General features: G+C 38.9%; 1 protein-coding gene across 1 annotated transcript in view; it reads right to left on the bottom strand.

Annotated features, from left to right (window-relative positions):
* Positions 1–28: 28 nt before the first annotated feature.
* The window catches only part of LOC150088490 (cytochrome P450 2J2-like), a 71,455-nt gene continuing 58,299 nt past the window's right edge, over positions 29–13,184 (bottom strand). The window contains exons 9-11 of the mRNA XM_090370186.1: positions 5,554–5,843; positions 3,526–3,595; positions 29–37 (exon numbers count right to left, since the gene is read on the bottom strand). Of these exons, the coding sequence (XP_090226312.1) occupies positions 29–37; positions 3,526–3,595; positions 5,554–5,843 (369 nt within the window). The remainder of the gene's footprint in view (positions 38–3,525; positions 3,596–5,553; positions 5,844–13,184) is intronic.

The following is a 13,184-nucleotide window of genomic DNA, read 5'->3' as shown; positions in this document are numbered from 1 at the left end:
TGTTCAGGTTTATCTATATATATCATTATTAATAACTCTGAAAATAAATTAAAAAGAAATGAAAATAAATTAAAAATTAAAAAATTGGAAAGTGTTCTCAATATCTCAGATTTTTATCAATTTTAGCTATAGTTTTAGAATTATATTGGCTAAGTGGTGGAGGGATACAAATATTGACCATCAAATTCTTCTTTGAAGTTTATCAAATTATGCTCTCCGGGCCACGTTAAAAGGTAATTTATTTCCAATGATCTACAGCAAGTTGCTCGATGGTTAGTCGGATGAAATCCAGCCTTCTGTTACTCCCTAGGAGTTTATATTTGTGTCGCCTGACACTTGGTTTCCCTGTCTTTGAAGATTTATCTTTTCTGTTCATTTTGCTGATCCCTCCAGCGCTTTACACACCTAAGTTTCGAACTCCCCACCTCAGCGTGTCAAGTTGCGGACCTTTGCAGTCTGCACTTTGTAAGCCTCATGGTAGGAATGATATCTGTATTGTGCCTCTATTCCGATCTGGTCGCTCTTCTTTGAACAGTTTTTAGAAGACCTTTTGTTCTAGGTGAGGTCTCTTTGCACCTGAATACATATTTCAAATATTAAAATATCGTTTTCTCTTCTTACAAAAGTACTAATAATCATAGAGAGGACACCATGCTATTCTGGTCTCGCCATTTGCATCACCGTAAATGTCGCTTTCTGTTATCATTAAATCTTTTATCCCCAAATCACTTTTAATCCTCATACCCAACTTAGAATTAAATCCTTGATTTGTATTCCCAGTGTCAACATTTTCCGGTTAGAAGCAATAAACTTTAGCTGAGATATTTCTGACCATATTTCTAACGGATCTACCGTATTTTCCCATGTATAAGACGCACCTTAAATTTGGGGCCCGAAATTTGAAAAAAAAAATGTATTACATAAAGTTATTGAACTCAAGTTTTATTCATCATAAAATTCATGCAACTCATCACTGTCAAAACTCCCATCCATTGGCTTGTCCTCGTCTGTGTCTGATGACGAATCACTGTCTTCATATATTGCCTCGTCCTCAGTTCCATCTATGACATTAGAAATGCCACACTTCTCAAATGACTTTACAACCATCTTAATTATTGATATTATCCCAGGATATTTTCACCCAGGTACAAATTTTTCCTATAGTTGGTTTCTTCCCCTGCTGGTGTCAAATTGTCCCCAAAAGACTTCATCCGTTGGTTCCATTCGTCCCGCGTGGCACCTTTGAAGGGTTTCTTAATGCTGACATCAAGTGGTTGGAACTGGGATGTCAAGTCTCCAGGTATGACGGCAAGTTTTGTTTTTTGCTCTGCAGCAATCTTCTTTGTATTTTCTGTTGTGTGACCTGAACTGATCAAGCACCATTAGGGCAGGTTTGCCTAAGAGCCCACCTGGTCTCCTACTCCAGGCTTTTTCAAACCTGATGCATCCAACCCTTGTCATGAACTTGGACAATCACTCCTCGAGGAATGTCTTCTTTTGGCATTGTTTTGCGTTTGAAAATCAACGTAGGAGGCAGCTTGCTTCCGTCGGCACAACAAGCTAGAACAACCGTATAATGGCTCTTTTCATATCCACTTGTCTTCACAGTTAGCTTTTCACCCCCTACTTATCAACAGATCTGTTACGTGGGACATCACATTTAAGGGGGACTTCGTCCATATTTGCAATCTGTCCCAACTCAAACTGATGTGTCTTCCGACATTGAATGACAAAACGATGAAATTCAAGGACCTTCTGTTCGTAGCTTTCAGGCATCTTTTGGGAAAGTCTGGTGCGTGTACGCATGCTTCGTCCATTCCGTTTCATGAACCTGAAGCACCATTTGTGTTCTCCTTTTTAATCAGTAACTTCATTTTCATGAGCAATTCTTCTTGTCTTATGCTGAACTATCTTTATGGACATAGGAATTCCAATTTCCCTTTGCTTCTCAATCCATATCTTCAATTCCCTCTCTAAATCAGGCCATTTTTCTGAGTTGCCTCTAATGGCCTTTTTCTGCCGTGGCGTTTTCAGTAGGGTTTCTCCTTCCCGTAGCCAGTCTCAGACTGTTTTCTCAGTTGGAGGAGGACCAAACTTACGTTCAGTGGCACGATTTCCATTCACTTTTGCAAACTGCATCACTTTTAACATGAATTCAGCACTGTACGAAAATCTTTTCTGAGCCATTTCTGGGCAGAACGTGGCGAAAGCATAACCTAATATACCGGTAACAAGTGCGAAACAATGAACGCTAAGACAACAAGCACGAAAAAGCTGGAAATGCAAGTAAAAAAAAAATCTATAGCCAATGTATAAGACGCACCCAGCTTTTAGACCCGAAAACTTTTCGAAAAAAGGTGCGTCTTATACATGGAGAAATACAGTAATTCATTTTGATGCAAAATGACCTGGTTATAATCAATAACCTTTCAGTCTTCAGATCATCAGCAAACTTTCAGAGCTTCGCCTATACTCTCTCATCAACTCTTCAAAGGAGAGTTGATGAGAGAGTATAGGTTATAAGAGGGGGTAGGATCCCAGCACTATTCCTTGAGGGATGCCATTTTCTAAGCTCATTCTGAAGAATAGTCACTTAGGATTAGGCTACGCTTTGTCTTTCCTCTTTTAGTCAGCCCCAGCATCGATGAAGAATCTTCGCAAAAAAACAACTTTATGCCTTTCTTACAATGGCCTTTCATGAGGAGCTGTATTAAGAGCGTTGCTGAATCGAAGTAAATAATAAGCTGCTTTTCTTGTATTCGTTTCTAATATGATCTCAACATAAAAATTAACAAAACTGGCCAGAGGAGCCCTGTATTGCATCCTTCCTCAGAGATTCCACGATCCTTCCATTAACAGAAGTCAACCTCCGTAGGCTATCATTTCCTTTCTCCCCATCACATTCTTTGCATCTCCTTTTTTTGATTTGGAGGAATTAGAACTTCTAAGTGTTTTTTTTTTTTCCAGTATACAATATTATTAACAATGTCAATATGCGAAGCTGTCACTCTTCACAATGCCAATGTGTGATGCAGTCACTTCATCTGCTGGACCGGCTATGATTTTTGCACTTCGATCAAGGGAACAGTCTCTGGTAACAATTTTTAATTGTAGTACCGGTGAAAATATTCAATTTTTCGATTATTTTATTATTTTCTTATTTATTTTTTTTTTTAATTTTAAATCAAATACACTAGCAAACAGGACAGTTTGTAAAATGGCCATCTTCTCCACACTCTGAGGAAAAGACCGACACTGAATCCGCCGATTACTTGAGGAATTTGTATGAATCTTTTCGCTTGGTGGCTGAGTCAGTTGCCCTCAACAGAAAATAGCATATAATAGATAAGGAGCAATATGGCCTAAGTTGAATATCCGCGTAAAAGAAATAAACTAACACAAAGATGTTTTGCATTTATTTGTACACTGTAGTTTCAAAATCCGATTTTATTATTATTCTTTTGAGAGGGATAATTACCGTTGAACGAACTGTTTAATTCATTTTCTCGTTTTTTTCATTTCTACCACAAATCCCTCGATGTAACTTCCGACCTTATCTGGATCGGTTTTCTTTTTAACGGGTTCGGCTTCCCTCCTGTAAAAAGAGAAAATAAAATATAGCTGCTAAGAAATACATATCTAGCTCTGAAAATTGAATCATCTCACAAATTATTTTCTTCCCTCTAAAAATAATAATAATGCGTTATCAATGTAATTCAAATATAGAGAAATTTAAAGTAAAATTAATAGTATATAAGAATACTTTTTCTTCATTACTTATGAACTAGCTAAGGAGCGAATTAAAGTTGAATGAACTGGCGAAATTACAATAACACTACATTTTGACCAACCAGCATTATTTTACCGTTGTAATCACTTATTATGCAGAAACTCACTTTAAATTTTACAAGGCATGCAGTTCATTCGTCATCCGTTTTCCAAGGATACTTTATTCGTCATTGATGTCATCCGGGAAGCCTGAACAACCGAGAGAGTCCGATACACTACTCGACAAAATTAACAGAACAAAATATTTTCATGAATATTTTAATTTGAAAGGTGTCGCCGACGGCGAATATTTCATATAACAGACACCATGGCATGCGAATTTCGAGTGTCCAATAGAAATCGATCTCCCAACTTACAGAGTTGCATCATATCACATCATCTTCATTTCTAGGCTTGCTCAGCGGGATAGCCCCATTTCTGCTACTCAGGATGGTAAGTCACCGTCGTTTAGATGATTATTTAAGATGGCGCGCTGCTGGACGACTTGAAACCAGGCACTCCCTGACGAAACTGGCAGCTTGTCTTAATATGTCACCCATTGTCTTCTATGCTGTAAGGAAACAGTTTCAGGATGAAGGAAAGGTGACCAAGCTCAAGGTCTTACAAGGGCTACTTCAAACAGAACAGAACGCTATCCGGCTCTAACAGCAAGACAGAACCCTACAATGGCTTGTCATCACCTGTCTCTTCAGGTTGCTGAATCTAAAAGTAAAAACATTTCTAACCGGAGTGCGTTAAGAAGACTCAACTCAACTGAACACTACCCGTGGAAGCTAGCTTTTTATTCCATTAATCCCAAACGACATCACAAATCGTGGGCTCTGGTGCGATGAACATGTGATTTTGAGCCCGAACATGTGGGCTACAGTTCCGTTTCCGGATGAGTCCCGTTTTAGCCTACAAACAGGTTCTATACTTTATTTCATCTGGAGCCAACGAATAATGCGAGACCCTCACACCAATATCAGAAAAATGGGTGATATTGGTGTGAGGGTCCATGATTTTGTCGATAACGACCAATAGGGCCCAAGCCAAACGATGACACTCCTTCTACCAAACTTCGTTGTTGTGAAGACACAATCAGGAAGGAATTGTTCCCCTGGAATTCGGCAGGAACAATCATCAGAATGGTAGAGTGAAATCCTCGACTCGTCTGTCCATAGGACTGCTTTTGACTGCTCTACAGTCCAGGATTCACGCTCCTTACACCATATAAATTGGCATCTGGAATTTGTTGAGGTGATCAATTATGTTGAACTATTGAGGTAATTCTCTTGAACGTGTCATCTTGCATGCCCACCTTTACAATTGTCTGTTTGAAGCCCAGTGTGCATATTTATAGCAGGTTCTGTGACGTATTGGATGCATAAGACCTGTTTCTCCATCCATGGAGAGGTGTCCGGATATTAATGGTAATGCAGTGTATATTTCTAGGACCTATTTAGTGTTTGGACCGTATTCAAAATATTTTCCGAGGGTCCTATATCATACTTTAATAATAATTTTAAAAAATAACCCTATAATTCAAAATTAGGACCTGTTTGCATATATTTCTAAGGAAATATAGGGAAATATGTGCCTAGAATACACAAATACACCCTGTACATACCACAAGGGTTATGATTAATTCGGATATAAGAATATCTTTTAAATCCTGATTTCACTGTTTCTTGTAGTATTATTTACCGCATTCATATTTCTAGTCTCACATACCTGTGCCTTAAAGAAATAAAAATAAAGACTTCTTCAACAGTTGATACTTACCGTACAAACCCATTCAATTGCCGAAATGCTTTTACCATCGGCATAAACCTTAGAACTGAATTCAATAATGGCGACAACCAGGGAAAATACGTAGGCAGATCAAACGTTTCTAAGGGTTCGATTGCTTTTTTGAAAATATCATTAATATACTTTATTTTTTCTTTGGTGAACTGTTTTCCGAAAACCAAAGAAGTGATATTGTGGACGGTACTAGAAAAAATGGCATCTTTCGGGTCAAAAGGCTTTCCGTTGTGAGCTTCAATCCCTTTTATAAACTCGCAGATTTCGTCCTGCAATACAAATAAAAAAAAAAGATTAGTTTCGCATCCAAAACAGAAAAATATAGAAAAAACCATCGAGAATATATAAACTTTACATAAATATGGGTGGACATTAATGAAAACTAAATACTGTATTTATACTAGTATTAAGATAGAAGGTACTAAATACTGAGTGCATTCCCCCAGAGTTTGGTTGGACCCATTGTTTTTTCCATATTTATTAATGATAATGATGAAAGAATATTATGCTTAAATGTCTAAGTTTTCAGAGATACAAAGGTTGGCAGGGTGGTTAATGAAATTATGTTGCAGCAACAAGATATTACAAAATTAGGCAGACGAGCTCAGAAATGGCAATTCAAGTTTCTCACTGACAAATACAAGGTACAGAGTATGGGTAGCAGCAATCCCAGTGAAATACCAAATATGTAATACTACACTCAGGGAATACATATTGGGTATTGCATGTTGGTTTAACTGCCTCGTTTTAGGAAGCCTGTACATCTGTTGGAACGGACGCAGAAAAGGGCAATGAGCCTGATGAGGAAAGCAAAAGGGTGCTCTTAGCAAGAAAGAGGCTTCACTTCTACAACTTGCAGCTTCTGAAGACTAGGCATGTATTTGATCTGATTGAGGTGTTTAAAGCTTTGAATGGCGTGGGCAAACTCAATGCTGATGGCATTCTTTCTCTTGCTCAGACTACCCGTATGAGGGGGTATAAATTTAAATTGTATAATGATATCTGCAGAATGGATATGTGGAAGGTTGCCTTCAGCCTATGGACGGTTTATTGCTGGAACAAACTTCCATTCCTTGTGGAATTGTATAGTTTGAATAAGTTCAACGAAGAACTACTGGAGGGGACGGATCGGTGAATACTAGTACAAACTTGTAGAACAGGATAACTCATCCGGTATCAACCCTGCCCAGTTGCATTATATTGTTAAGCTTATGGTGGTCCACCGAAAAGTTATGAAATAATTTAAAAACACAAGAGTAGCCTACTCGAGAACCTTTCAATGCAGGGGAATGAAACTAAGTTTCCTTCTCTTGATTTTGAGATCGAAGATCAGAAACAGGAGTTATTAGCTCAATCATGGCACCCGAAACATTTTCCCCTAATCACAATGGTAAACAAAAATATGTAACTGAAAATATATGTAAACAAAAATATGTCACAATGTTTAAATGCCACTGACCTGAGAGTGATGATTTGCTCCAGGAAGAGGCTGTTTTATGGCATTTCGACTAAACTCGTGGATAACACAATAGATATAATCATCATTCTCCTCGTATCGGGGAGGATGATATCACTGCAGGCACCTAAGGATGAACGTACCTAAGAACAAACTACATACACTGTCAAGAGAGTATAGGATTAAAAATACATCAACACTGGAAACGTTACTACCCTTTTCGAACTTTATCCATTGAACATACTGGATGAGCTTAATATCAATGAGGCTACTTGCTTTCGAGATTGATCGAATTCATTCCAGGGTCTTCAATGTCCAAAACTTGCAACCTTAGTCCCCACTCAAAGCAATGGTGGAATGACTTCCTGACTACGGCCTTTAAGGGAAAACAGTAAGCTCATGCCTCCTACAAGAAGTCGCCATCACAAAACTCATGTGCCAAATTTCCCAAATCAAGGATGGATTTTCAGAAGAGTAAGCAATCAGCTATTGACGACAATTTTATGAACAGCTAGCTATCCATGGGAAAATGTGACGTGTGGGTCCTCAAGTCATACTTGCATTCCTCTGTCTCTATATGTCTAGCAATCATGTGAGCATGTGCTGCGTTTTAAGCGAGATCACTGTGTTCGAAGCACATCCTCAGAACGAAGCGCTTAACTTTTCTTCACCTACTAGTAATACAGAAATTTCCGAAGAACAGCTAATAAAAATAATAAATTCACTACCTGAGAAGTCCACCATAGGAATTGCCGTAATAACTCTTTTTAGTTTAAAAATTGCTTCTTATTTCATCAGCAAAGAGCTCACTCAACTCTCTACAACAAGTTTAAGTACAACAAAGTGCTTAAATATTCACAGGTGCCTTCAATCGGGTTGTCGTGAGTTGTGGCAGTTCCGAAGAAGCCGCATGCAAACACCGGCTGACTTCAGGCCAATATCAATTGCCTCTCCCTTCCTCAAATGCCTCGAAAAGTTTCTTCTATAATGATGTAGCACTCTCAATCTTTGCACATAGGCACGAACATACCCATTATGTCATACCTAATAGATGTACTGAAACTTGCCTGCAGTCCTTATCGTCGAAAATACTCCACGCCTGGAATGACAACAAAGATCTTCACACCATTTTCCTGAAATCTGCTTTCGACTCAGTCCAAATCACGTCCCTTCTTGCCTTAGTTGAAACATTCTACGGGATATCCGGAAATATGCTCGAGATCCTCAACAATCTGTTATCTAGGAGAATGCTTCATTTCACAGGCAATGACATTACATCTCTAAAAGCATCGAGGTAGAATCCCACAAGGTGATTCTCCCACAGCCTTGCTATTTCAGCAATATTCGTTCCGCTAATGGATCAATTTCCAGCGTTCCTGTCGTTTGCTGATGATATTGTATGCTACTTGCCATGCGAATGCCGTGTTGGTGACTCACAAGAAAAACAAACCTTCTCGGTTTGTTTTTCTTGTGAGTTTGCCAAATGTTTTGATCTGTCAATTAATCCAGAGAAACCAAACTATCTCTTCTTTACGACAAGTCGTAAAGATGAGATAGTTGACTGCTGTTGATACTGCATTTTTTCTACTTCCGGAATTGGCAGAAAATGTTCTGCTCCCACAGACAGTGTCAAATTTCTAGGAGTAATCCTTGATGCCAACCTCAACTATAAAAAACAAATCCAAGCTCAGTATTCCAAAGCCCCGAGAGCCTTCTGGGGAATGAAAATAGATCTGTGCAAAACGCACAATAAGCAAATAATCAGGAAATACCTTGCAACTTACTTCTGTAGTGTGCGCTCCAATGCCGTGGAGCGCACAGTACAGAAGTGGTCGGCGGCACCAGCCTCAGGAATCTATGGGGCCTCGAATTCTGGGTGCTTAAATGGGCCAACTTGTAGTCGCACCTGATCTGTCCCAGGGGTATCTCTTCAACAGAGAAAAAAATTGATAATAATAAAAACAATAATAATCTACACGACGTCTAAATCTACACTCTGCTCCAACCTGCAATACACGCCCACAGACCACACAGCCCATGTGCTAAAAATAAAAGCATTCCTTCATCTGTGCTCAGCTAAGCAGGATCACATCAACATCTGGAACATTGTTGGTTGACATTTGCCAGGCAGGCATCTCCGCAGCATCCACCTTCTTGCGCTCAAAGTTCCAGAGGTTGCAGAATTTCAAGAGACCCTTCCCAAATGTGACTCTGGATCTCTCCACACGCTCAACATCGACCAGTGCACTTTAGACACGGCATATCGCGATGTCATCTTGTCCTATCTTTCCGTTTGTAAATGACAATTATGTAAGTGCTGGTCTTAGTAAACCGATGTCATTTCATGTTCTGGTCAAATTGCAGCCCTCTTTAGTTTTAATTACTATTTGATTTTTACATTTTGATTATTAACTTTGTTTTTTTATTTATTTTTTTTTTCTAATAAAAACATCACTTGTATACACAACGTATTGTAAGATTCCCCTGGCTTTCTGTGTAACGAATCACTTTTGTATACAATTTATGTAAATAAAAAATATTATTATTATTATTATTATTACTACATAAGCCAGAAAAAAAAAAGAAAAAGAAATGTCTGGTTTATGCAGTATTTTGTTATGTTCTGTTGTTATGTCTATAGCTACTTGGCCGCAGGGACCCTAATGGGACCGTGCGTTGCCCATCATCACCACTGGGAGGTGAGCCAGGCTACCCGCGTACTCTGGCTGATCTCTTCCAGGGTCGCCTGAGCTATCTGGATGGAGCCCAAATAAATAAATAAATAGAAATAAAATTAAAAAAACAGGGGAAGAGATTGGGGAAGATGTACAAGTGGTGGGTCAAAGTAGGCAAAAGAAGGAGGATGAGGAAAGAAAGTATCTTCCAGCGGAAAGAAGAGGTGGGAATGGAGGAGTAGGATTCACCTCTGGTGTAGAAGCCCACCGCAGGCCAGAGACAGGAAGGTCTGCAAAGTTGAGCAGGCAGTCCTGGGGATCAGAACTCTGCTGCAGCCATAGTTGAGCGTTCAAGCGCGAGAGTAGAGACGTGACACGGGTCAAGAGCGAGGGACTGGTCGCCAACATACCGCAGACGGTTATACCACATCAGAAAGGGGATCTAGACTTCTTCAGAAATTACCACAATCGAAGAATGTAATTTCTTGATTAATATTTGGGTGAAAATGCATTATTCATTTGGATGAATGTATTTTACTGTATTCTTTCATATGAAATCGAGCTCTAGCCAATTATAAAACACTGCTACCTAAAAATTATCTCTGACCTTCATTATGACGCTTGTCATTGTGTTGTCTCACGTCTACGCCCGTCATCTTTGTAAAATGTTGCATTCGTACTTTTTCGTTGAGAAACACAGATGTGAAATACATCTAAGTTTCAGAGAACTAAAGATTCAGTAAATGCATTACGATTTATCGAAATCTCAATTACTACCTTTATGTGCTCTTCCATCTGGCCTTTGCCGAACCCAAGATCACGAAGTATGTGTAATGCAAATCTTCGTTGTTCCTGCCAGGCAGGGCCATTTTCTGTTAAAAAACCTTTAAGAAAAAATTGTAGCAATTGTTATCTATACATTTGCTAACTTAAAATATCCTCATGCAACGGAATTGCTTTAAAATTTAGAATGACTATAAAGAATTATTTATATTAAAAGTTAAACAAAGGAATTCTTTCTGAATTATTTCCATAATTATGACAGTAATATTAGTGTAAAACAGAATACCTATGAAGAGGAAAATATTTATGAAAAGAATGTCAAATGGAATTCAATTTTATCTGATTTTAAATTCACATTGAAAAAAAACCCCTTCCCTTTACCATCTGAGGTAAAGGGAAGGGTTTTTGCTTTCGTAAAGGCAACTATGATGGTCTGAGGCAGTATTTAAATTCTATACAGTGGGACCAACTGATGATGATGTTACCAACAAAAAATTCAAAATGGGAAGCATTCAAGGAACTAATCTTGGAAGCTACCAGGCTTTACATACAAACCAAGAAATATTGTTCAAGGTTCAGGCCTAAATGGTTGTCAGATGAACTAATCAAACATATGGCAGAGAAGAAAAATGCATGGGATACATACAAATTAATGGCTGACATGGAAGCCTATGATAGATATAAGTTGGTCTGTAACCAAGTCACAAAGGAGATCAGGCAGGCGAAGGCAGATTATGAGAAATCTTTGGCAAAGGATGCAAAGAAAAACAGAAAAGAGTTCTTTACCAACTTAAACTCAAGAAGGAAAGGGATGAATCAGATTGGTCCACTAGATATTGATGGTTCAACAGTTGAGGATCCTGCTCAGGTGGCTAACAATCTAAATGAGTATTTTGCATCTACATTCACACATGAGGAGTTATTCAGGAAGGGGAATGTCGTAGGTGAAGTAAATATTGGCAGTGAGCTAGATGATTTTGTAATAGCTGAGAGGAAAGTGGAGGAGAAATTATTGAGGATAAACATAAAAAAGGCACCCGGAGTGGATGGGATCTATCCAGTTATATTAAAGGAAGCAGCAAAGGAAGTAAGCAAACCCCTAGCCATAATTATGAGAAGTTCTTTGGACTCAGGGGAGGTACCCATAGACTGGAGATGTGCAAATGTAACCCCAATTCACAAAGGCCGATCAAAGGCTGACCCAAGTAATTATAGACCTGTTAGTTTAACTTCTGTTCCAGGAAAATTAATGGAGGCACTGGTGAAAGAAGCACTGCAGGATCATCTAGACAAGAATTCAGTTATAACTCAGACACAGCATGGTTTTGTTAAGGGCAGGTCTTGCCTGACCAATTTGATTGGATACTATGATGTAGTCACAAAAGAACTGGATGCAGGGAATAACTTTGATATTATATATTTGGATCTTAGAAAGGCTTTTGATACTGTTGCACATGGAAGACTGCTGCACAAATTGGAACAGTGTGGCATTGGAGGCAAATTGCTGCTATGGATAAAGGGATGGTTGAGTGGCAGAAGACAGAGAGTGGTAATCAATGGACACTGCTCAACGTGGACTAATGTTATTAGTGGATCCTCAGGGTTCAGTGCTGGGTCCGTTGTTGTTTTCTGTATTTATAAATGATACTGATGATGGTATATCAAGCTTAATGTCCAAGTTTGCAGACGATACAAAGGTTGGCAGGGTTGTTATGGACACTACTGATGCTATGCTGCCGCAACAGGATCTGGAAAGGTTGAGAAGATGGGCTGAGATGTGGCAAATGAAGTTTAACATTGACAAATGTAAAGTAGTACATATGGGAAACAGTAACCCCAGAACAATGTATCAATTCTGCGGTACTACACTGACAGAGGTAGAGAATGAAAAGGACCTGGGGGTAATTGTGCAGGCAGATATGAAGTTCTCTGAGCAGTGCAGACGAGCTGCAAGAGTAGCCCATGGTGTCTTGTCAATGATATACAGGAAATTTTCTAGCAGGGATAGGGAGGTGATAATTGCTTTCTATAAGGTAATGGTCAGGCCACACCTTGAGTACTGTATACAGGTCTGGAGGCCTCATTTCAAGAAAGATGTAGAGCTGCTGGAACGAGTACAGAGAAGGGCAATAAGATTAGTGAATGGAACAAAGGGTTGCTCTTACGAGGAAAGGCTTAAATTTTGCAAATTACAGAGTCTGGAGACTAGGCACCGGCGAGGTGATCTAATAGAGGTGTATAAGGCCTTGAATGGTTTGAACATGCTCAATGCCGATGGAATTCTACCTCTTGCTCAGAATAATCACCTGAGAGAGCATAAATTCAAATTGAGGAAAGGCAGATGTCGGATAGATGTGAGGAAATTTGCCTTTAGCCAGCGGGTAGTTGGTTGGTGGAACAGATTTCCATCACTTGTTGTTGAAGTTGATAGCCTAAACAAATTTATGGCTCAGCTGGACAGGTATTTCGAACGAACGGAGGGGTGAAATGGGAGTGGTAGTTTTTTTTGTTTTTTTTTTAAGGCTGATGCTGAATAAGCTTGCTTTCTTGCATCATATACCTCTACTAATGTTAATGCTAATGCTAAAGCAAAAAAATAAATAAATAAAACAAAATCGACTGTAAATTTACATTTAACTTTACAGGCTTAATTCAAACAAGTATTCGCGGGCCCAAAACGGAAAAAGATACAAATA

The sequence above is a fragment of the Mastigoproctus giganteus genome, chromosome 3, assembly GCF_048544385.1.
Source record: "Mastigoproctus giganteus isolate SK-2022 chromosome 3, ASM4854438v1, whole genome shotgun sequence".
In the NCBI taxonomy this organism is placed as follows: Eukaryota; Metazoa; Arthropoda; class Arachnida; order Uropygi; family Thelyphonidae; genus Mastigoproctus; species Mastigoproctus giganteus.
The sequence above is the reverse complement of the archived record's forward strand: the minus strand, read 5'-3'. Positions and strand labels throughout refer to the sequence as shown.